This window comes from Saccopteryx bilineata, chromosome 8, assembly GCF_036850765.1.
Source record: "Saccopteryx bilineata isolate mSacBil1 chromosome 8, mSacBil1_pri_phased_curated, whole genome shotgun sequence".
Taxonomy (NCBI): Eukaryota; Metazoa; Chordata; class Mammalia; order Chiroptera; family Emballonuridae; genus Saccopteryx; species Saccopteryx bilineata.
In genome coordinates, this window is record NC_089497.1 from 6457199 (window position 1) to 6479138 (window position 21940).

General features: G+C 50.6%; 1 protein-coding gene across 1 annotated transcript in view; it reads left to right on the top strand.

Annotated features, from left to right (window-relative positions):
• Positions 1-4738: 4738 nt before the first annotated feature.
• The window catches only part of HPS3 (HPS3 biogenesis of lysosomal organelles complex 2 subunit 1), a 39251-nt gene continuing 22049 nt past the window's right edge, over positions 4739-21940 (top strand). Inside the window, exons 1-7 of the mRNA XM_066240832.1 lie at positions 4739-5028; positions 7936-8427; positions 9329-9500; positions 9603-9688; positions 12156-12348; positions 17132-17213; positions 20461-20615. Coding sequence (XP_066096929.1) covers positions 4812-5028; positions 7936-8427; positions 9329-9500; positions 9603-9688; positions 12156-12348; positions 17132-17213; positions 20461-20615 — 1397 coding nt within the window. The 5' untranslated portion in view covers positions 4739-4811. The remainder of the gene's footprint in view (positions 5029-7935; positions 8428-9328; positions 9501-9602; positions 9689-12155; positions 12349-17131; positions 17214-20460; positions 20616-21940) is intronic.

Sequence of the window (21940 nt, forward strand, 5' to 3'; positions counted from 1 at the left end):
TGTTTTGTTTTGTTTTGCTTAGAACAATTTTATTTGATAGGTTATTCTCTGACATTTTTTATTCTTCACATATGGTTCACATTCAATATTATTTTGTACGTATTAGTTTCAGGTGTGCAGCACAGTGGTCAGTCACATACTTTACACAGTGGTCCCCTGGTACCGCACATAGTCACTACAGTGTCATTGACTATAGTCCGGGCTGTACTTGACATCCCCCTGACTGTTCTGTAACTGCAGTTTGTACTTAATCCCTTCACCTTTTTAACCCGCCCCCCCCCCCCCAGCCCTCCCTTCCGGCAACTGTCAGTCTATTCTCTGTCGCTAGGAGTCTGTTTCAGTTTTGTTTGTTCGTTTATTTTGTACTTTAGATTCAACATATAAGTGAAATACTATTATATTTGTCTTTCTCTAACTTATTTCACTTAGACCAGTGGTCAGCAAACCCCAGCTAGAGAGCCACATGTGGCTCTTTGGCCCCTTGAGTGTGGCTCTTCCACAAAATACCATGTGGGGCGCGCAGGTAGCACGGGGGTGGTGGTGGTGGTGGTGGTGTAAGAGGCAGGTGGGATTCAGGCACGAGTTGAGTGCACTCATGGCTCCCCTTTCCCCTCATCCTCCCCTTTCCCCCTCCCCTTTCCCCCTCCCCTTTCCTCTTTCCCCCTCCCTCCTTCCCCCTCCCCTTCCCCCCTCCCCTTCTCCCTTTCCCCTTCCCCCTTCTCCCCTCCCCTTTCCCCTCTGCTTTCCAAGGTAATCAGCTTTCAGCCTCAGCTTTCATATTCTTCATTTTTCAGGTGGGGAAAACAAGGCCCACAGAGGTTGGGAACCACAAAATACCTTCTGCTTCTTTCTCTGGGGCAGTGGTTGGCAAACTGAGGCTCTTTGGCCCCTTGGGTGCCGCTCTACCACAAAACACCACGTGCTGGTGGGCAGGGAGGGGGGGGTGTAGGCAGGTCAGGTGACAGGAGACGCAGGGCAGGATACGCAGTGCAAGGGAGGCAGGCGATTCATGCAGGAGTTGAGTGAGCATGTGGCTCGCCAGCCTGGGTTTGCCCACCACTGACTCAGACTAATACCCTCTAGCTCCATCCATACTGTTACAAATGGTAACATTTCATTCTTTTTGAAAGCTGACTAATATTCCATCGTCTATACCTTTTCATGAATCCCCTCATGAACTGGCATCTTTCTCTCTCTGTTTCTGTTCTCTCTATAAAAAAAAGGAGGGAGGGAGAGAAGGAGGGAGGGAGGAAAAAAGGAAGGGAGGAAGGGAGGAAGAAAGGAAGAGAGGGAGGGAAGAGGAGGAGGAATGGAGGGAGGGAAGGAAGGATGGAGGAAGGAAGGAAGGAAGGAGAGAAGGAGAAAGGGAGGAATGTGGGAGGGAGGAAGAAAGGAAAAAAGGGAAGGTGGAAGGAAAGAGGAAAGGAGGGAGGAAAGTAAGGAAAGAGGGAGGAAGGGAGGGAGGAGGGAAGGAAGGAAAGATGGAAGGAGGGAGGGAGGGAGGGAGGGAGGAAAGAAGAAAGGAAGAGAGGGAGGAGGGAGGGAGGGAGGGAGGGAGGGAGGGAGGAAGGAAGGGAGAGAGGGAGGAAAAAGGAAGGACAGAGGGAGGAAGGAAAGAAGAAAGGAAGGGAGGGAAGAAGGGAGGAGGGAGGGAGGGAGGGAGGAAGGAAGGGAGAGAGGGTGGAAAAAGGAAGGACAGAGGGAGGAAGGAAAAAAGAAAGGAAGGGAGGGAGGAAGGGAGGGAGGGAAGGAGGGACCCACTGCTGCCCCTGCTTTGGTCCAGGAATGCAAGTGGGCAGCCTGGTCACAGCTCCTGACAAACATGGAACTAGGCACATCGCCCACCTTCTCTTGGCTGACACGTCTGTTTCCTGAGACTCTTAGATGAGCTAATGACAGGAACCCGTATAGCAGGGGTCCCCCAAACTGCATGCGGCCCCCATCGCACTTCCGGAAGGGACACCTCTTTCACTGGTGGTCAGTGAGAGGAGCACAGGATGCGGATGCTGTATGTGGTGGCGCCGCACACTTGCATCACTTGTCACGGCTAGCAGTGACAAATACGGAACCGGACATTGACCATCTCATTAGCCAAAAGCAGGCCCATAGTTCCCATTGAAATACTGGTCAGTTTGTTGATTTAAATTTACTTGTTCTTTACTTTAAATATTGTATTTGTTCCCGTCTTGTTTTTTACTTTAAAATAAGATATGTGCAGTATGCATAGGGATTTGTTCATAGTTTTTTTTTTTATAGTCCGGCCCTCCAACGGTCTGAGGGACAAGTGAACTGGCCCCCTGTGTAAAAAGTTTGGGGACCTCTGCCGTATAGTAAGGGAGAGGTGGCAGTCTCTAGAAGGGATTGGGGGTCCAGGATTTGAGCAAATCGTAACCTCTCTCTCTCCTAAACAGACTTTTTAACTGCAGGTTAAATTACCATGAAATTGCACTTTTAGTTTTGAAAATGTTTTTCCTCTGTGGGGAGAGCAGGAATGCAGTCTCCCACTGTTACAGACGCTGCAGTCCAGTCTCCCACATCTGGGGGATCTCAGGGGTCAGCACGTCTGAAGCGCAGTGGGTAAGCCTCACCCTGGGAAAGCCTCTATGTGATTGTGGGAGCTCCCTGGCAGCCAAGTATAGTTTTTGAAATTTTAATTTATAATTTTGATCAAATTTACAATTTTGATACTAAAATTTATAAATCAAAATTTACAATTTTGTTACAAATAATTAATAAGGGCCCTGGCCGTTTGGCTCAGCAGTAGAGCGTTGGCCCAGTGTGTGGAAGTCCTGGGTTCCATTCCCACCAAGGGCACACAGGAGAAGTGCCCATCTGCATCTGCTTCCCCACCCTTCCACCTCTCCTTCCTCTCTGTCTCTCTCTTCCCCTCCCACAGCCAAGGCTCCATTGGAGCAAAGTTGGCCCTGGGTGCTGAGGATGGCTCCATGGACTCTGCCTGAGGTGCTAGAATGAGTCCAAGAGCAAGACCCCAGATGGGCATGCCGGGTGGATCCTGGTCAGTCACACCCGAGAGTCTGTCGGACTGCCTCCTTGCCTCTCTAACTTCGGGAAAATACAAAAAATAGAAATTAAATTTAATAAAAAAGGACAATATGGCAGGTATTTTAAGTGAAGAAAGGGGTTGTTCATGAGTATGATATCTAAAACAAATGAGTATGGGCAGTTAGGCTGGTTGTTTTTCTTTTATTTAATGATTTAAGCAAGAGAGGAAGGGAGAGAAACAGGAACGTTGCTGTATGCCCGTAGTGCCCTAAAGTAAGTGGCAACCTCTGTGCTTCAGGATGAAGCTCTATCCAGCCCAGCTGTCGGCCAGGGAGGCCAGCTTTTCTCTACAGTAGCTTTCTGTGAGTTTTCAGCCTTGCCTGGCTGGCCCCAGCCACCCGCTCCGTGGCATCTCTGCCTCACTGAATCTGATGGACCTGTTGTCTCCTGGAGTCCCTATTGGTTGGATGAAGGCAAGAAGAATATGGCTTAGGGGTACTGGCTCAGCGGTAGAGCGTCGGCCTGGCGTGCGGGGGACCCGGGTTCGATTCCCGGCCAGGGCACATAGGAGAAGCGCCCATTTGCTTCTCCACCCCCCCTCCTTCCTTTCTGTTTCTCTCTTCCCCTCCCGCAGCCAAGGCTCCATTAGAGCAAAGATGGCCCAGGGGCTGGGGATGGCTCCTTGGCCTCTGCCCCAGGCGCTAGAGTGGCTCTGGTCGCGGCAGAGCGACGCCCCGGAGGGGCAGAACATCGCCCCCTGGTGGGCAGAGCGTCGCCCCTGGTGGGCGTGCCGGGTGGATCCCGGTTGGTCGGGGGCATGCGGGAGTCTATCTGACTATCTCTCCCCGTTTCCAGCTTCAGAAAAAAAAAAAAAAAAGAAAGAAAAGAAAAGAAAGGGCTCCTGAGGGTAGCTTGACTGGAAACTGACGGAAGGAAATTCTGCTCTTTATCAGTTGTGTTCCTGGCCAAAAGCAACACCCCTCAATCTATACAGATATACATATTTTCTGGATGAACTACGGAGAGTAGTCACAATACCTGCTTCCTCTAAATTTGTTTAAAAAAAGTGGGGGGTTGTAACTGGGAACTCTGAGACACCACAGATGTCAGAAATAGAAACAAGGTATAAATTGCAGGACAGTTTTAGGACTGAGAGCCAGTGAGTTTCTGGCCCTTCGTCTTTTTATTCTCTGGGGCTCATGGAGTTCACTAGATAACGTCTACAATTCTTTCATTCAGCAAAAGCTTTTTTGCCAAACATTTTCTAGGCACTGCTCTTTCCAACTAAACCATTTTAGAATTTAAAGTATTTCTGAGCAACTCTTCTTGGGTGCGTTTAGTCTCGAACCAAGCTGTGTGCGTCAAGCTTCAGTTTTTGCAGCCCTGTCCTCCAGGGGGTCTGTCCCTATTTGGGGGGGGGCATGCGTGATGCCCCCAGAAGCAAGTACGAATGGTGCAGAGCAGGTGATCAAATATTAAAAGGCACTCCAGCGCTTACACATCTCGCCTGGCCCCAAGCGGTAAGGTGAACAAGACACAGCAGGGCCTCCGCCTGCCAACGCTGAGCGTGTTGCATGGCCAGGACTGGGCGGCTGAGTGCCAGGGGACCCAGGGCGGCGCCCAGCGGGTGTGACCTGTTCCTGGACTGCACCCTCGCCCCGCAGCTGCCTCTTTAAGAAGCGGAGCCGCGGGCGGGCCCGGCCCACGCTCACGTGACTGGGCAGTGTGTACCGGGTCGCGGAAGTGGTCCCACCTCCGTAGCCGGCGAGGGTCCCCGGCGCCCGGACGGGCCACAGCAGGTCATCGGGATGGTGCAGTTGTACAACCTGCACCCGTTCGGGTCGCAGCAGGTGGTGCCCTGCAAACTGGAGCCCGAGCGGTTCTGCGGCGGGGGCTCCGATGCACTGTTTGTGGCGGCGGGCTGCAAGGTGGAGGCGTTCGCGGTGGCGGGCCAGGAGCTGTGCCAGCCGCGGTGCGCCTTCTCCACGCTGGGCCGGGTGTTGCGCCTGGCCTACAGCGAGGCCGGTGAGTCACGAGGGGTCGGGGCGCCTGGCCCCCGCCTGGGACTTCCTCCCAGCGGACCGCGCGCCCCCAACGGCAGCTGGTGATGGTGGGGGCTCCGTGCTTCCGGGAACTGCGGGCCGGTCTTCCCCGGGCCAGCTGCTCGGTCAACCTGCGCTCCGCTGAGCGGTTGTCCTGGCAACCACCGCCGGGAGCTGGTGCAGGGCCCAGGATGCTGCGGGCTCCTCCTCCATGCACGCCCCTAGGCAGCAAGGCCCGCCTGCGGATGGCTGGGTGGCACACGACCCAGACGCTTTAAAAAGCAACAAAGTAAACAAAAACCTTTTAGTAGAGAAAAGGTCAAACACCTACAGAAGTAGGAAGAATAGTGTCCTGAACTCCCAGCTTCAACAGTTCGACCAATTCATGGCCAAACTAACCCTTTTATGTCTCTACCTTTACCCTCTAAGTCTCTTCCTTTACCCTCTGTCGATTTTAGAAAGTTCACGTTATATGCTGATTAAATAGCTACGTGCGTGGAGCTTGGGTCTTATAACCCATCCCCACCACCACCCTCTGCGCAACCCCACGCCCAACCCCAAGTAGCCGGAGCAGCATCCGCTACAATGTTGCCACCAGGAAAGTGAAGTGTCCCAAGGGGTTCCATGTGGGTGTGCGTATCCCTCTTGTAGGAAACTCCAACACCTAATAATAGGTACTTTTTCAGAGTACAAAAGGATTCACCATAGGATTCTTTTAACCACCTCATAAATAACTCTTCCAGTTTGATTCCTACTTTTCAAGAGGGTATAAAGGTGTGAGTTGCAGTATTCACAGTGGTGGGGACCCCCCTGCCCCGTGGCTGTGGCTGAAGTGCCTATTAATGAAGTGGAGACCTGGAACTGGAGGATGGAAGATCTCCCTCCAGCCCCTTCTCTGCCACTGGTTGGGTGTGAGTGCATAGAAACGTTGGGTCTAAGTGTCTGTTTAAAACAAAACAAACGTTGAATCAGTAGATTAGTGATTTCTAGACACTAGGATTTTGCGGATCAGTTAAAAAAACTATGGGGCTACCATACATAGTATCTGTTTATTCTTTTCAACTGAAGATCATATATTTTTTTTAAATGAGGAGCCCTTCTATTTACTGTCACCATTATTTATAAAAGGAAAACCAGCTCCAAATGTTAGACGTCTTTGCTTTCTGACCGGCTTACTGCAGTGTTAGTAGTTTTTCTTTTTGAGAAGTGGAGACATCAACAGAGGCCGGAACTGGTCCACAGACCAGTTTGGAAACCATTTATTAGCTCTGTAAGTTTTCTTTTAGCAGAAGATTCTGATTTCGGGATTTCTTATGAAATCTTTTTTAAGCCTTTCCCCATACTGGTAGTTTTCCCCTCCCCTTTTAGGCACAGGAGAGGGCGCTGAGTGGCAAACTCTCAGCAGTCTCAACTTTAGTGTGTATATGAGAGAGAGAGACAGACAGACAGAAATGCACTGTTTCCATGATCTGTCCCATTCTTCCAAATGGTTTATTCTAGAAATGGAAGGGGCAGGCATTGTGTCAACTTCACTCTTTCTTGCCTGTCAATAGTGGAGATTCTAGAGACAGTGGATGACACTGCTGGTGCTTAAGATTTCCCCGCAGAGCTTTAAAAAATAGCAATGCCAGGACCACGACCCAGAGAACCAGTGTTAGTCCTCTGGGCTGCCAGGATTGAGAACAACTGACCTACAGCCATACTGGCTGCTTGCGAACAGGATGGTGACCTCATTGATGAGGCCTTGAAAAACAAAGATGTGTTTGTGTAATCCAGTTGCCGTCTGGAAGGAAGTTCAGGAGTCATGTGGAATGCACTAGCCTGGGTCATGTTGCTTAGGGGTCCCTTTCAGGCCTCGCTTACACTTAAACTCCTGGGAGCAGCTTCTGTTTGTCTACACATAGCGAACTCCTAGCTATGCGGAAATGCTGATAATTTGTCTTCCATGTCTCAGCCTTTTCTTTTTGGTATTTTTCCTCCCACTCACAGTAACTTAGATGTGAGGATTCAAGCTCTAAGTACCCAAAATCTTCTTCTGTGGCAAATCTCCCCTTGTAAAAATAGAATGAATCTTATGTCAGCCATGTATACTGTATACTTCCTGTAAATGCTTTGCAGGCTTCTTACTCAAGCAGTAAACATTTTCCGTTTTGTTTTTGTTTTGTTTTGTTGTAAGTGAGAGAAGGGGAAATAGTGAGACAGACTCCTGCATGCGCCCAGACTGGGATCCCCCTGGCAACCCTTGTCTGTGGCCCATGCTCAAATCAACCAAGCTATTTTTAGCGCTAAAGTCAAACCCCACTTGGACCAACTAAGTTATCCTCAGTGCCTGGGGCTGATGCTTGAACCAGTCAAGCCACTGGCTGCCAGAGAGAAAGAGAGAGAGAAGGGGGGAGAGGCAGGGGAAGAAGCAGAAGGTCGCTTTTTATGTGTGCCCTGACCAAGAATCGAATCCGGGATGTCCATATGCCAGGCCAACACTCTATCGGCTGAGACAACTGGCCAGGGCCAGAGTTTTTTAATTTATACCTAATTTTAACATCATGCCGATACTACTTAATTCTTTGTCAGGACAGTTTTGTTGGAGTGGTAGGTTCAGAGCTCCTATAAACACTTAGAGCTCCTATAAGGAATAAAATGTAAAATTTCTAAGTAAGCTACATGAATAATTAATGGTATCTGAAGACATTAAGTGGAGAGAGATTGTATTTCAGAACCTAAATGCTGTCAGTTAAAAATATGCCTAAGATTTGGTTCCTTTGGGTTTTGTTCTACTCGATCATTTATGCTACCATCCCCATTAGAATTCATTAACGGTTCTTTTTCACGATGCAAGGTAAGTGGTTCTTTCTAATTACGAATCCTCAGTATAATCTTATTTCCTTCTCAGGAGACTATTTGGTAGCAATCGAAGAGAAGAACAAAGCTATGTTTCTGCGTGCTTATGTGAACTGGAGAAGCAAGAGAACCGAAAACTCACGAGTGTGTATCCGAATGGTTGGACATAACGCGCAGGCCCCCTTCCAAGAAACCTTCCGAGACCAGATGTCTATTATCGAAATGCCGCTCTCTGAGGCCCCCTTGTGCATTTCCTGTTGTCCTGTGAAAGGAGACCTTCTTGTTGGCTGCACAAATAAGTTAGTCTTATTCAGCTTGAAGTATCAGGTCGTTAATGAAGAGTTCTCATCGTTGGACTTTGAGCGTTCTTTAATTATACACATACATAACATCACTCCTGTGGAAATTTCTTTCTGTGCTGACTATGTGGCTGTCGTGTCAGACTTAGAAGTCTTAATCCTGAAACTGGAGTCTAACCCTAACCACGGAGAGAGTGTCCACCGCCATCCACATAAGACCAACAGTCCAGGGAAACAGGGAGAAGGTAACTAACTGACCAGGTTGCTTTCTTGTTTTCGGTGTGGCCAAAACCCTTACTTCCAGGCATCTGCAGTGCTCTGGGCTGCCAAACCACGCTACTTGTAGATTTGTTTCTAAAATGCGGGATTTGGGCCTGTGATCTGGCTGCCTGGGTCTTATTCCGTAGTGTGCAAATGTATTTTAGTAATACTATTTGTCCGTAGAAATAAAGAAACAGAGCCTGACCAGGTGGTGGCGCAGTGGATAGAGCGTTGGACTGGGATGCCGAGGACCCAGGTTCAAGACCCCGAGGTCGACAGCTTGAGCGTGGGTTCATCTGGTTTGAGCAAGGCTCACCAGCTTGAGCCCAAGGTCGCTGGCTCAAGCAAGGCGTTACTCGGTCTGCTGAAGGCCCACGGTCAAGGCACATATGAGAAAGCAATCAATGAATAACTAAGGTGTCACAACGAAAAACTGATGATTGATGCTTCTCATCTTTCTCTGTTCCTGTCTGTCTGTCCCTGTCTGTCCCTCTCTCTGACTCTCTATCCCTGTTAAAAAAAAAAAAAAAAGAAAGAAAGAAAGAAAGAAGGAAATAATGAAACTGGCTCTATGCGGAGTTTCCAGTTTCAGTTCTTGTATTTACTCGTTGCATGCCCTTAGGCTCAGAGTACCATCTCTGAGTCTCAGTTTCCTCATGTGTAAAATGGGGTTGGTAACGAGTCCCATTGAGCAGTTGTGAGGAGGAAGCAACCAAGTGCTAAGACTTCAAAACCACACGCCTTGTTTAACACGTGAGGTGCGTGTGTGTATAAATAAGTAAAATGAAAGCCGCTCTGTCTCATTGGTGGGGGATGTTCTGAAATCTGATTTTCATTCAAGTGGTATTTGGAGTTATTAATTTTTCTTCCATATTATTTTTTAAGGCATCAGTAATGAACCTTTGCAGCTCGAGTCAGATGACTTTGTTTTCTGCCAGAAGCCCACGGAACTCCTGGGTGAGAAGAGCGAACAGTCTGGGCTGTCGGTGACACTGGAGTCCACGGGCTTAGACGGGGAGAAAAGGAAATATGCCCGTGTTCAGCATCTGCTGTACAGGTATTAGAGAGCTTTCTGCTCGCCGGCATTTACTGGTGATTGAACTGCTTCACGTGCACGGAAGTGAGACCTCTCTCCCTCTCTGTCTGTTTACACTCACAGACGTTTCGCTCCGGATATTTCGTCCTATGCCTTCTCTGATGACATAAAGCTGCATTCGCTTCAGCTGCTCCCCATTTATCAGACAGGTAGGTGTGCCCGTGACCCGGCGCCACGAGTGGAAAAGGCTCTGGCGGGGAGGGTCGGCTGACGTGGTGACAGGTTAGGTTCCTCTGTGAGTGTCCCTGTAGCCTTGGACAAGTCCGCACCAAGTCCCTGTCAGTGCTGAGAAGGGAAGTTGTGTCTGCTAGGAGAAGCCACGGAGAGGACGTGACAGGCAAAAGCCATTTCCCCTTTTTTTTATTTATTTATTTTTTTTGTATTTTTCTGAAGCTGGAAACGGGGAGAGACAGTCAGACAGACTCCTGCATGTGCCCGACCGACCGGGATCCACCTGGCACGCCCACCAGGGGGCGACGCTCTGCCCACCAGGGGGTGATGCTCTGCCCCTCCGGGGCGTCGCTCTGCCGCGACCAGAGCCACTCTAGCGCCTGGGACAGAGGCCAAGGAGCCATCCCCAGCGCCCGGGCCATCTTTGCTCCAATGGAGCCTTGGCTGCGGGAGGGGAAGAGAGAGACAGAGAGGAAGGAGAGGGGGAGGGGTGGAGAAGCAGATGGGCGCTTCTGCTGTGTGCCCTGGCCGGGAATCGAACCTGGGACTTCTGCACGCCAGGCCGACGCTCTACCACTGAGCCATTTCCCCTTTTGAAAAATGGTCACTAGATCCAAAAAAGGGCAGTCAGAGCCCTGCAATTGCTGCCCTTGCCTGGGCTCCAGCTGGGTGTCCTGCTGACGCCTTACAGCAGCCCGTGAGCAAGGGGGAGAGGGTGGATTGAGGGGAGACTCACTTAGAGCAGTGGTGTTCAGCCTTGCTGCACACTGGGTTTGCTGGGCTGCTTTTAAAAATAGTAATGCCCAGCCTTGGCTGGTTGGCTCAGCGGTAGAGCATCATTCTGGTATGTGGAAGTCCTGGGTTTGATACCCGGTCAAGGCTCACAGGAGAAGCGCCCGTCTGCTTCTCCACCCCTCCCCCTCTCCTTCCTCTCTGTCTCTCTCTTCCCCTTCCACAGCCATGGCTCGGTTAGAGCAAAGTTGGCCCGGGGAACTGAGGACGGCTCCATGGCCTCCGTCTCAGGTGCTAAAGTAGCTTGGTAATGGAGTAACAGCCCCAGATGGGCAGATGATCACCTTATAGGGGGGCTTGCTGGGTGGATCCTGGTCGGGGGTGCATGCAGGAGTCTCTCTCTCTGCCTCCCCGCTATTCACTTAAGAAAAAAAAAAGTAGTAATGCTTAGGCTCTACATACTGGACATTCTGACTTAAATTAGTCAGTTATGGAGCCTGGGCAGCTGTCTTTTTGAAAAGCTTTCCAGGAATCTAACCAGCAAAGAAAACTGACGGTCGGCACTGGGTACCGTGCTTAGTCCCGGCCTGTTTGACAGTTTCGGATGTTGCCCAGAGAGAGGTGGAAATTGAGAACCTATGCTTTTTGAGTTCCTCCCATGCTGGGGACAGTGCTGGATACTAGGGAAGCAACAGGAAGCAATGTAGGCTAAGTGCTTGCAGTCATGGAGGCTGTAGGCTCCTGGGGGAGGTGGACAGCTATTAATCAAATCAGAAAAAGGACTATCCAGTTACACCCTGAAGTGAGTGCTCCCTGGGGAGAAAGGCCTCTAACAAAAGGCCCTGAGTAATTCACACATTGCAACTGGTCGCTGTGTCCTCGCTGTGTCCTTAAAGTCTATTTTAATATGTAGGCTCCCCCTCTCTTTTTGTCTTTTCTTTGCAGTTTCTTTAGCTGGAGAAGGGACTAACACTGTGGAACTTCTCACGATCTGACTTTTGCTCATTGACTCCCCATGTTGTCACTTAAGGCCTTCCTCGGCCCCCCCCCCCCTGCTTTCCCCTGTGATTTGGCTGTTCTGTCTAAAGCCGCACTTTCCAGTAGGGTAGCCATTAGTCGCGTGTGACCATGGAGCACCTCACATGTGACCGGTCTAGATTGAAATGTACTGTAAGTGTAAATTCACTAGATCTTGGAGACTTAACTACCAAAAAAAGAATAAAATATCTCATTAAGTTTTTGTGGATTGTTTGTTGAAACAGTCATATTATTTTGGTTGTGTTGATTTTAATACAACATAGTAAAAATTTGCCTGTTTTTACTTCTGTGCTGTGATTACTTGAAAACACATGTGTGGCTCATGTTACACTTCTGTGGACGGGGCTAGCCTCGACTTAGTCTTGTTCGGCTCGTTATTGTCACTACCTATTAGGTGCCACAAGTAGCGTTGAGCTCTGCTAAAAGGTGCGCAGTGCCCGCGACTCTTTTTTGTGATGTGCATAGCTTCTAGTGATCCCCACCTCTATCTGCTCCTTTATTACAAGCCACAACACGGTGCTATTCTACTTACATCACTCCCTTTTCGTGGCATTCTTCTATAAAGAGCAACGCTATCTGAACAAACTCTTCGATAGACGTTTTTCCCTGGAAAGGTCAAGATACCGCTTCCCTTCATTTACCGGTTTTACATCTGCGTCTCTGTTTCTCTTACAGGTTCTCTTCCATCCAAGAGGAGGACCCGGTCTCGGGACAAGGAGCTGCTGAGTCTCTTCTGCTTCTTCTCGCTGCCTCACGCGGGCTACCTCTACCTGGTGGTCAAGTCGGTGGAGCTGCTGTCGGTGTACCAGTACCCCGAGAGGTCTCAGCAGGCGGTGCTCACACCACAGTTCCTGCACGTCATCACAAGGTAGGCGATGGTGTCGCCTGCTGGCCTCTGGAGTCGCTTCTTTTTCCGTCAATTCTTGAGGCGCCGTCCAAAGCCCCCCGTGAGGATTGTGGGAACCGGCACCCGGCACCATCGATTTCCTGTCTACATCTGTCTATTGACAGCCCACGCCTGCGCTTTTCACGCCAGCGGTTTAGATTCCGGCTGTGCTTTCGTTTTATTATCATCTTGGACTGGATGGGGATCTTTGTGGGAAAGAGGGAGGCTCTTCGTGAGGGAAGGTGTTCCTGGGAGTTCTCATAGAAGGGCAGTGGGGTCGGTCAGGGAGACTCGGGGTTTTTTCCTGATTCTTTTTCACTGCTGTTTTGTCCTTTCTGTATGAGTTAGACTGCTTCGTACTGTTTAGACCAGGGGTCCCCAAACTGCGGCCCCCTGAGGCCATTTATCCGGCCCCGCCGCACTTCCAGAAGGGGCACCTCTTTCATTGGTGGTCAGTGAGAGGAGCCTAGTTCCCATTGAAATACTGGTCAGTTTGTTGATTTAAATTTACTTGTTCTTTATTTTAAATATTGTATTTGTTCCCGTTTTGTTTTTTTACTTTAAAATAAGATATGTGCAGTGTGCATAGGGATTTGTTCATAGTTTTTTTTTATAGTCCGGCCCTCCAATGGTCTGAGGGACAGTGAACTGGCCCCTGTGTAAAAAGTTTGGGGACCCCTGGTTTAGACTGTGAAGGCGCCAGACAGACTATCTGGTTGTACCCTCGGGTTGGTACAGGTGGGGAGACAGTCCAGAGGTTGAGCTTGGTCAAGGTCATGCTGCTGGTTGGGGGCAGACGTCTTCGGGGTTGCCTTACCCTGGTGTGTGGGCATGTCAACTGGGGCCCTGAGCAGGACTGGGACCTCGCTGCCTTTTATCTCAGCACTAAGTGATGCTTTTGGTTCTATTTCCTGGTTTGGTTTTTTTATTGGGGGAGGGCTTAGATGATGTGCAAGGCGCTTGCGTCGGGCCCTGTGGCCGAGCAGCCGTGAAGGAGGCACACCACCCGCTTTCTACAGCAACAACTTCAGGGGGCCAGAGGCACGGAGGCAGGGCACAGACACGGGGAGGTCTGGGAAAGACGCCTGACGACTTCGTGAGGACGGTGTGGGCGCTGGGCGGAGAGAAGCGACCTCTGCCGGAGTCACGTGGGAAAGATCTGTGTGTCTGGAGGGAGGCCTGAAAGACAGAGTTTGATGGATGGCGAGGGAGGAGAAGGGTGATGGGGGGATGGAGGAGGGGATGGAGGGGAGACTATAAACAAAGCCTGTGTCAGAGGGTTTTGTAGGAGCAACTGGTAATTAATTGTATCGTTGAGTAAATTACTTTCTAAAAGGACAGTGATTTTTTTACCCCCAGCTGAGTGGCATCATCAGACTCCAGCAGCTGCTAGGGTGTATTTCACACAGCACAGGCGCCCCTGGGGATTTGAGGCCCACTTCTGGTGCGGTGCTCCCCCCCTCCCTCTCTCGGGTGAGGGGAAGTGCTGGTGTGTGTTTCTTAAGCGAACTTTGTGGAGGTACCAGGTCTCCATTTCCGAAATTGTCTAGTGGTTCCTTAGATAGGAAGAAGCTGAAATGTAGCTCAGGGCTTTGGAAATTAAACTAAGGAATTTTCTTAGGTTCTTTTTTTCGTCTTCTTTTCCAAGTGAGAGGAGGGGAGATAGAGAGGCAGACTCTCACATGCGCCCCCACCAGGATCTACCTGGCAACCCCCATCTGGGGCTGATGCTCTGCTCATGTGGGGCTGTGCTGGCAACCCAGCTCTTTCTAGCACCTGAAGCAGAGGCTCCATGAAGCCATCCTCAGTACCCGGGCCAGTGCACTCGAACCAGTTGAGGCATGGCTACAGGAGAAGAAGAGAGAGAGAGGCAGAGAGAGGGGGAGGGGGAGAGGGGGAGAAGCAGATGGGCACTGCTCCTGTGTGCCCTGACCAGGATTCGAATCCGGGACTTCCACACACCAGGCTGACACTCTCCCACTGAGCCAACTGGCCAGGGCCTCATATGACTTTTTTTTTTTAAAACAGTACATAAGCTGTGTTTTTTTTTTTATAGAAGTGGATTATATGTCCACTGTTTACCAACTTGCTGTTTCACATAGCACGTACCCCGGGCACCTTCCCAGGCCGGCACATTCCCGTTCCCTTCCTCTGTTACACTGCTCCTCCGTGTCCCAGCACAGCCAGCAGCCTGAGCACAGGGGTGGAGGTGAGTCAGAGGGGCCAGCCTGCACGTCCGGACCCCGACGGTCACTAGCTGCCTGCGTTAGACCTTCCTGGTCGTGGCTGCTCTCACCTGTCACTCAGGCCCGTCGACCGGGGCTGTGCTGCTCCTCAGCGCCTCAAAGCCCCTTCCAGTGACTTCAGTCCACTCCACGTGCCTGAAAGGAGGTGCTGTTCTGTTCTCGTGGCTTTGGAGGTTGTGTCCTCGACCTGTGTGGAAATGGGCTGAGATGGCAGCGGGCGGAGGCTGAAGCGGAAGCCCCAGCGCGCAGAGAGCCTTGAATGATGCCTCTTAGCTCCACTGTGCAGCGCCTGCCATCAGGGCACGTGTCAGAATACAGCACCTTTCTTGTGACGGAAGTAGGTCTAGCCCTGGCCGGATATCTTGGTTGGTTGGAGCACTGTCCTGAACCACGGGTGTTGCTGGTTCGATCCCCGGCCAGGGCACATACAGGAATGGCTCAATGTTCTTGTCTCTCTCTCTGCCTCTCTCTAAAAAGAAAATAAGTAAAAAAGGGAGTTTTTCTTCAATATTAAGATTATTGTCAGATTTGCTTTAGCCTTTTGTTTTATAACAGAGTTCATTTACTTCTCCCACATTTTGTATTTAAAAATTATTGCTGAGTGTTCATTACAAGATGGGTTTTGTAGCAGTTTTTCAGTTAACTGTATTTTTTTTAAAGTGTGTGTGTGTGTGTGAGAGAGAGAGAGAGAGAGACAGGGAGAGAGATGAGAAGGATCAACTCATAGTTGCATCACTTTTAGTTGTTTATTGATTGCTTTTTCTTATGTGCCTTGACTTGGGAACTCCAGCCGAGCCAGTGACCCCTTGCTCAAGCCAGTGACCTTGGGCACAAGTCAGCAGCCTTGGACTTCTAGCCTGCAACCTTTGGGCTCAAGCTTGTGAGCATTGGGCTCAAGGCAGTGACCATGGGATCATTTTGAAGATCCCACGCTCAAGCAAGTCACCCCGCGCTCAAGCCAGTGACCTTGGGGTTTTGAACCTGGGTCTTTAGTGTCTCAGGTCAACACTATTCACTGCACCACAAGCAGTCAGGCCTAAGTTAACTTATTTTTTACTTTTTCTTTTTTTGGATAGAGACAGAGACACAGAGAGAGGGATAGATAGGGACAGACACACAGGAAGAGAGATGAGAAGCATCAGTTCTTTGCTGTGGCATCTTAGTTGTTCATTGATTGCTTTCTCATATGTGCCTTGACCGGCGGCTACAGCAGAGTGAGTGACCCCTTGCTCAAGCCCGTGAACCTGGCCTTCAAGCCAGCAACCCTGTGCTCAAGCCGGATGAGCCCACACTCAGGCCAGCGGCCTCGGGGTTTCAAACCTGGGTCCTCTGCGTCCCAGTCCAATGCTCGATCCACTGCGCCACCGCCTAATCGGGTCTAAGTTAACATTTTTTGTGTTTTGTTTTGTTTTGTTTTTTTTATGAGAGAGGCAGGGAGAGAGAGTCAGGAAGCTTGAGCTGTTCCTGTCTGTGCCCTGACCAGGGAGTCAAACTGGCGGCCTCCACACTCTAGGATGACACTCTAACCAACAGAGTTATCTGGCCTAGCCAGGGCTTAATATTTTTATTTATTTATTTATTTATTTATTTATTACAAGACAGAGAGAAGAAGGGGGAGAGAGAGAGGTGGGAAAGGGAAGCATTCATTTGTCGCTCCACTCAGTTGTGCATTTGTTGATTGCTTCCTGTGTTTGCTCTGACCAGGGATTGAACCTGCAAACTTGTTGTTTTGGGACTCTGCTCTGAACAGACTGAGCTAACCGGCCAGGGCCTGAGTTCCCTGTTTTTCATGTCAATATTACAGTGTTGACTTACCCACCAGTCAGTAGACGTCAATGGTGTGTGACTGTGGGGTCCTGAGGCTGTCACACCGAGCAGGAGCAGCCGGGGGTGGGGGAGGAGACAGAGGGGGAGGAGTGAGGGGGGGGGAGGAACCCCCACCTGATGGGGCTGTGTTCTCCCGGGAGGCCTACACCAGTCACAAACCTTCCATGCCCCCGTCTGTAAGACAGTCTGCTGGAGTCGGTCACTCTGAAGGTCTCACCGGACAGTCTCTGGTGTCCCACACTGGGTTCGTGTGCGCATCGTCTAAGGGCATTGGGTGACGGCCAGCACCACCCAAGCTCAGCTGTGTCCCGAGATGAGCGGGACAGAGGCGACAGTCAAGAATTCGGGTTCTAATTCGGCTTTGATAGTGAGCTCTCTGTACCTTGGACTGATCCCGGGCGCAACATTTGTCTGTCAAGTGAGGGCATTGACCCCGACCCACGGTCTCAACCGGGAGTGTGCCAGGGGCCCGCGTAGGACTCTGTAGAAGCACAGGAGTCTGGATTCAGCCCCTGGAGGTTACGATTCAATAGGGGCAAGGTGGGGGCCGGTTATGTTTTAAAAACCACTCTCTCAGGTTCCGAGGTGCTCTCCTTGGTGAGAAGCACTCGACAAACACTTGCGTCTTCTCCCCGCTGTGGGCACGCGGTGTGGGCGTCCGCCGTGCTCAGAGCCCTCTCTCCTCTTCCCAGCAACAACCTGCAGTGCTTCACGGTGCGGTGCAGCGCAGCGGCGGCCCGTGAGGAGGACCCCTACGTGGACTCCACCCTGAAGGTCAGAACTGGCTGGTGACGGCGGCGACACCGCAGGGCCGCAGAGGGACGTGTGAATGCCGGCAGACTCGCTCTCGGGCCCGAGCGAGGGGCCAGCTCAGGTCTTGGGGTCCTGTTCCTCGGAAGAGAACTTTTGAATGTAAAATAGCAAGCCTGTTTCGATTCATGGTTTAGATGACAGTATTTAAGATTATCTTGAAAACATTTCACTTACAATTTAGGGATCGTGCGTAGTTTTAAGAGTTTCATAGAGAACGTGTATCCTGTAGCTTCAGAGAGAACTTCCCAACCACAGTAAACTACCATTTCTTTTTTTAACGGAATATTGGTGGCAATTATTTATAGGTATTAATGAAGCAGTTCAGAAATGAGTATATTCAAAACACAAAACTGAATTAAGTGCATTAAAATAATTTCTTTACATTGTTATCAGGTCTGCCTATAAATTCTTTTGTTCTTTTACAAGCTTTCAGCAACCCCTTGTGTTTCTGTAGACTAAACCTAAGAGTTAACGGAGATGTTAGATCAATAACCTCATTTTTAGGATGCTTAGTCTCTGAAAAGCTCTTGACCACAAAATAAACACAGGCAGTTTATGGTGAAATTCTGTATGTTCTGACCTTGAATTTCTGTGCTTACAAAATACTGATCGGCCTGACCTGTGGTGGTGCAGTGGATAAAGCGTCCATCTGGAACGCTGAGGTCGCGGGTTCAAAACCCTGGGCTTGCCTGATCAAGGCACATATGGGAGTTGATGCCTCTTGCTCTTCCTCTTCTTTCTTTCTCTTTCCTCTCTCAGAAGTAAATAGATAAAATCTTTTTTTTTTTTTTTTTTTTCTGAGACAGAGAGTCAGAGAGAGGGATAGACAGGGACAGACAGACAGGAACGGAGAGAGATGAGAAGCATCAGTCATTAGTTTTTCATTGCACGTTGCAACACCTTAGTTGTTCATTGATTGCTTTCTCATATGTGCCTTGACCGCGGGCCTTATCAGACCGAGTAACCCCTTACTCAAGCCAGCGACCTTGGGTCCAAGCTGGTGAGCTTTTGCTCAAAGCAAATGAGCCCGCGCTCAAGCTGGCAACCTCGGGGTCTTGAACCTGGGTCCTCTGCATCCCAGTCCGACGCTCTATTCACCGCGCCACCGCCTGGTCAGACTAGATAAAATCTAAAATATATAAATTCCAATCGTTTTAATGGTCTTCGTCACATGATACTTCACCTCTGACATAGACGCTACTTGAGTGGATGCATGTTGTGAAGATACAGGCTGCAGGAAACCCCCAAATTTCACAAGTGAGTTTATGTCTGTCACAAACAAAGGCACGCAGAACGCCTCTTCCTGGAAGAAGAAGTGTTCAGTGGTGATGGTCACGTCACTAAGCGGCTCTCTGACGTGCTCGCTGTGGCCGGGGTACCCTACCATCGTCACTGTCGCCCGGATGAGGCTGTGTGGTAGCATCTTACAGGCCCTGAGGTGTCGGTCACCCCTTTTCCGTGGTCGCCTGCTGGTATCCTCCTTGCTGCTGACCAGGGTGACTGCCACCTGCAGCCTCAGGGAGGCCAGAGTCACAGCTCCCCTTGTCCTTCCGTCTGTGGTTCCGTTACACACGGAGCCTCTTCCGGGGATTATTTTAACGATAAAGGTTATTTCCCTGGTAGACACCGAACGCTGATGGCCTTTTGTCCCTTTCTTCTCCCCACACTGTGCCTTTAAAAACAAGCAGAAGCCCTCAGAGAGACCCAGGCTTACCCAGGTGGTGCTGGTGGAGGGAGGGGTATGTAGCGGATTGAGGGGAGATCACTCTACATTGGATAATAAACTGTAACGTCAGTTCCTCTCAGAGCCTCACAGCCCGGAGGGAACCAGGAAGAGGGGAGGGAGGAGGGAGGAGAGGCGGGTAGCTGGAGAGGATGCTGCCCCGACCCCCGTCCTTAAACGTGGCCCAGAGGGAAGGTGGTGATGGCCTTTCCTCGAGGTCCCCTTCCCTGCGACGTCCTGGGTGCCACCCGCGGGAGCGCACAGTCGTCAGGCCGGCTTGGGACTCGGGCTCTGGGAGCTGTGGTCGGAGGAACATCGCACAGCCTCGGAGTCTGGCCCACCGTGCCCTGACCTTTCTCTCCCCTTCCTCTGAGGTTCCTGCTCCTTAGCTCCAGCCAGGGCCAGCTGACTGTTCTTAGCAATGAAAATGTAGGCCCTGGCCGGTGGGCTCAGTGGTAGAGGGTTGGCCCGGCATGTGGACATCCCAGGTTCAGTTCCCAGTCAGGGCACACAGGAGAAATGCCCTCTGCTTCTCCACCCCTCCCCCTTCTCAGTCTCTCTCTCTCTCTCTCTCTCTTCCCCTCCCGAAGCCGTGGCTTGATTGATTCTAGCACATCGGCCCTGCGTGCTGAGGGTAGCTCTGTTGAGCCTCCACCTCAGGTGCTTCCCTCGGTTGTTAGCATGGCCCCAGATGGGCAGGGCATCGCCCCAGACAGGGGTTGTCAGGTGGATCCCAGTCCAGTCTCATGCAGGAGTCTGTCTCTCTGGCTCACCTCCTCTCACTTGGAAAAGACAAAAGAAAAGACAGGTAGAAGTGCTCCAGGCATGGTATACAAAGGGACGAGGAAGATGACCTCTGCATGAAGGCAGTGTTAGGAGGAGCAGGCCTGGGCCTGGCAGTGTCGTGGTGTGAGCACCCAGAGAGCTGACTTGGTGCTCCCTGCAGGGACGGGGGCTACTTCCCTCAGTGCCCCTGCCGTACCCCAGCCTGTCAGCCCTGCAGGACCTAAGAGCCAGGGGCCGTCTGAACACTCAGGCATTTCTGTCCTGCACACCTGTCTACCCAGAAGCCTCTGTGTGTCTCTCTGTGCAGTGGAATGTCCTTCTGCAGTATCTCCTTTCGTTCAGACACTCCATTTGGGCGTCCCCCTAAGCCAGACCACTGGTAGTGGGGTTTCCCTGGGTGGCAGCCCTCCAGCAGCCCTGGGGAGTCCCCACAACCGTGAGGGGCCTCACGGTCACCCACTTTCGGAACTCGTTCAGAAAGAGGAGCTCTCTGGCAGGCACATATGAAATAGTTGGTTTCATAAGTTTAGCTTGGATATCCTCCTCCTCGCTCTGATTAGGAATAGGAATTTGAGGGTTTTTTAAATGGTGGGGCTGGAGCAGGAGAGAGACTTTATCAGATAAACGGATGGATTTTTGAAGATGAAAGTTCACGTTCCCTTATTCCTTGGTTATATCTGTGATTTTCTCCTTTCCTAGGCTTGCCCGCCTGTCAGCATGGACGTCTGTGCTCTAAGAATGCAGCTTTTCATAGGCTTGAAGGCCATCTGCCACTTTAAGGACCACATCATCCTTCTGACCAAGGCGGACCCAGAGCCCCTTCCAGACAGAAGAGAGTCCCCCAGGCGGCTCCTGTAAGCACCCCCTGCCCCCGATACTCCCGCCATGGTCCCCCGACTGAATTGTTATGTGGTGTATTTCGTGTGCATCTTACTTTAATGGTTATTATTTTTTTTAATCAAAAGTTTGAATTGTGAGGAGGCTTTTCTATGGTGTTCTTTTCCCAGAGATAGACGATAAGGTCTTAATGATGTCTGTAATAGCTTTTATAGTTGACCTGGGAACCTTTAAGAGAATATGAATTATAAAATAGTTTCAATAAAAATCTGGTTTTTTTTTTTTTAATTTTTCCGAAGCTGGAAACAGGGAGGCAGTCAGACAGACTCCCGCATGTACCCAACCGGGATCCACCCGGCATGCCCACCAGGGGGCAATGCTCTGCCCCTCTGGGGCATCGCTCTGTTGCATCCAGAGCCATTCTAGCCCCTGAGGCAGAGGTCACAGAGCCATCCTCAGCGCCCGGGCCATCTTTGCTCCAATGGAGCCTCAGCTGCGGGAGGGGAAGAGAGAGACAGAGAGGAAGGAGAGGGGGAGGGGTGGAGAAGCAGATGGGTGCCTCTCCTGTGTGCCCTGGCCAGGAATCAAACCCAGGACTCCTGCACGCCAGGCCGACGCTCTACCACTGAGCCAACCAGCCAGGGCAAAAATCTGGTATTTTAACGAAGAAGCTACGAAGGGTGTGCTTTCCTGTGTAATGAGCGGGAAAGACGGGCCGCCAGGGCTAACCCAAACTAATCGATCTCTTGCTATGTGTTTTTCTTCTGGGGACCTTTCAGTGTTTGCATTTTTTATTCAAAGATTATTTTCTGGAATTTCAATTCAAAAGAAATTAACACTGTATTTATTTCTTGCTTTGAATCACATTTATGTTCTATAGAGATGTGCTGATCTACCTTAACATGGAATTGCAGTTGGGTGGCCCTGACCCCCTGGCTGACACTTCTGTTCTCTGCGTCCGCGTTGTTTAGAACCGAAGGCTTGATTTCAGACTAGCTGTCCCTTCTGCTTGATGTGTTCTGTACTGTGAGCTCATTGGTAGGGAATGCGCCCTAATTTGAACACCTCTCTGTGGAAAACCGAAGGACGTTAAGAAGCCTGTTTTGGAGGAAGAGACGTAACGTATGTCAGGCTGGACCTTGGTTTTTCTTTTTAACGTGAGTTTTGCTTTTTGAATTGCTCGTGCCTATCCTTGTCCCACCGATCGGACAAGGAGGCCGACTCGGTTAGGTGATCCTGTAGACAGCGCGCAGAGCGGTCCCTCTGGTCTCAAAAGCTTCCCGCGAGGGGGAAAGCAACTTGTCATCTTGCACATTTGACATCTGTCAAGTATTAGGTCTTT